At 31.3% G+C, this 3,154-nt stretch overlaps 1 protein-coding gene across 1 annotated transcript in view; it reads left to right on the top strand.

Annotated features, from left to right (window-relative positions):
• LOC119838091 (protein diaphanous) overlaps positions 1-882 on the top strand; it is a 37,949-nt gene extending 37,067 nt beyond the window's left edge. The window contains exon 26 of the mRNA XM_038363902.1: positions 373-882. Coding sequence (XP_038219830.1) covers positions 373-394 — 22 coding nt within the window. The 3' untranslated portion in view covers positions 395-882. The remainder of the gene's footprint in view (positions 1-372) is intronic.
• Positions 883-3,154: the final 2,272 nt, after the last annotated feature.

Genomic DNA, 3,154 nt, shown 5'->3' with positions numbered 1-3,154 from the left:
ATATACTAACATAGTTTTAAGAATTAATTGTTACTAACAAAATGAGTCTGAGTTGCTCGAAATTAAATAAAAAAAAATCATCATCATCATCACCATCACCATAACCATACACTCCTTCATCAGTCAATTTATTTAATGTTTAAACATTGCTCTGTTACACGTACACACACATACACGCACCGTCATACACTTACTCACACGCACGCACTAGTAGTATACACCTAGTACACACCCACGCATACGCACCCACCCTCACAAATGCACCTCTCATACCCACGCGCACACACACACATAAAACACCCATAAACGCACACACGCACGCACAAAACGATTGTTTCATTCTAATTATTTTTTTATCATCTCTTCCCTCAGTGAGTTGCTGAGCAACGCGTGATGTCATCGACAGTGATACTAGTGATATATCTAACGGATAAGTAGGTATATATCGTTTAACGGCCTAATCGTACTTTGTATGTACTGTGTGTACGCGGCTTTAGGGAATGTCGTGCGAGATTGTCGGCCGGTGTGGACGTGCCTTTATGTTTTAGTTTTAGCGTGTAATCTGTGCTAATGAGGATTTTTTTTTTTATTATTCCGTAATGTTTGAGTAAAATTTTGAATTTAGAATAACAATGTCATCGTTGTAGATTATATATTATGTATGTGTATGTGACGGTTTTAAATATTATTATTACAATGTTTTTGGATTTATTTTGTATTGTTTATTTTTCTTTTTGTAATGTTCTCAACATTCATTATGTTGATTTTGATGTGATGTCTAATGTAGTAGAGTAGATTAAAGGAAAATTTGCGACCCCACCCCTTCAACTTAATTCGAAACAGTTCTCTTGGAACTTTTTCTTGATTCTAGCGCCAAAAAAATTAATTAAATTGTAATCCCCCCCACCTCTTAAATGCCTCACGTAAGGAATCACATCAAAATCGATACAGCAATTTCACATATCACATCGACAAATAGCCGCGTACACTAGCCAATTGCCAGACGGCTTCCATCCAAATAGCCTGTATATTATATAACATTGTAACTATTAAAAATAATTTTTTATATAACTCTTATATTGTAAAAACGCTTTTCTATATATATGTAGATTATAGTCTAGGAGCTGCCTATGAAATTCTTTATACATTAGTATTATTTTTTTAAACTATTTTCATTTAATAATAATTTTCTTTATAACTGTTTCTTAAAGAAAGATCAGTTTTTATGACCACCACATAACAGAAGAAGAAAGTGTGTTTATAAAGTTTTAACTTTTAAAAAATCACATTAACAATCGCTTCAGTAGTTTCTGAGATTACCAACAACGGACAAACGAAATAAACCTCGTGAAACATCGTCATAGGTTGTAAACCAATCCTCATCATGTATTATACCACTTTTTATAATTGTATTATACACAAAAAAGAACTAACAAATCATTATTTATTTTAAAATGAATGAAAAAATAAATATGATGATTTGAATTATATTTATTACATCTATTTGTATTTATTTTAAGCGATATTCAGTATATTTTGTTTTATTTCGATATAAAAATTTCGCGTTCTCACAAATACATGGACTCTTATCATATCTTTCTCTTATTTTCTCTTACTTTCGATCGATTACAATATGGTTTATGATATTTTAGTTTCCATTAGTTCATAACGGAATATATATATGAGATATTCAAATAATATTTCTTACTTAAGTTCGTATATAGAAATAATGTTTCACCGCAGTAAAGAGTCGCCTATGTCATTCTCTAGCCTCCTCACTATCTGCGGACACAAAAATCATATCATAAAACCGCTCCGTTGCAACGTTAAAGACGAACAAACAAACTGATGTAAATTTCTGTTATTCTATATTTGAAAGTGTCAAATTTATAATATCGATAAATGAATAATTATACCCAAATCATATAAAGGACTAGCTGCGCCCCGCGGTTTCACCCGCGTAAGTCCACATCCCGTAGGAATATCGGGATAAAAAGTTGCCTTTATGTTATTCCAGTTGTCCAGCTGTCTACGCACCAAATTTCATTGCAATCGTTTCAGTAGTTTTTGCGCGAAAGAGCAACAAACACACACACACATCCTTACAAACTTTCGCATTTTTAATATTAGAAGGAAGTAGGATTAAAATTTATAAACAACGATATGTATTTAATATTTTCGAAGTTAAACTTTATTTGACTGAAAATAGCCGAAATATGTGTACTTGAATCCAATGAAGGAAAAGTACTTATTTTATTAAAATAAACACATTTCTATATATAACATTCAAATAATTAATTTGACATCGCACAAAACTGAGTGAATTATACATTTTTAAAATTTATACAGCTACGAAACGACATACTTTCGTTGATTGTGTTTTCCGTGAGGATAGATTCATAGCTATCCTTTTGTATATCTAGTTCTGTTAGTTTTTATGAGTTGCATTGTTTTATACGTGATTTGAATTTGTGTAAATATAGGTGAAAGTCTAAAACTGTATCTATCTTTTTCTTTTGAGCTGTGTAAGAGCGAGATGCTATGTATTGTGACAATACTGAATTACTAAGACTTCTATTATCATGCCATCCCTGTCTCTCTTAGCACGAAAGACAGAGAAAGCATGATGGTAATTATTTTGGAACTAGCATTTAATCGGGCTAAAAAGTGTCTCATCACCCAACTCAGCTCATACCCTCTCTGTATACCAAATATCATCGAAATACGTTCAGTAGTTTCAGCGTGATTGACGGACAAACAGCCAAACAAACAAACTTTCACATTTATAATATTAGTGTGATAGTGTGATATTATAACAACATTATTTAAACAAGTGCTATATTTAATGACATTAGAATGGAAAATAACACAATATTTTCTTAAGTTTTTACTTAACCCATGCACAATACTTAAATAACATTGCTCAAATAAGTTAATATATCATCTCATATAACTAATCGCCTATTATATCTACTGAGGTAGTCAGTTAATGACTTTTTTTACTACCCTTAATTTAGGGCGATTTTAACGGATTCCGACGGAATTTCTCACGGTTAAAATTCGGTAATGATGCTTTTTATTTCAGTTTAATATATGCGTAAAATTATGAAATTTTAGAAAAGTTTGCGTTTGCGTTTATAAAATGTATTATTTA

Source organism: Zerene cesonia, unplaced genomic scaffold (assembly GCF_012273895.1).
Source record: "Zerene cesonia ecotype Mississippi unplaced genomic scaffold, Zerene_cesonia_1.1 Zces_u001, whole genome shotgun sequence".
Lineage (NCBI taxonomy): Eukaryota > Metazoa > Arthropoda > Insecta > Lepidoptera > Pieridae > Zerene > Zerene cesonia.
Note: the sequence above shows the minus strand (reverse complement) of the source record. Positions and strands in the feature narration are given on the sequence as shown.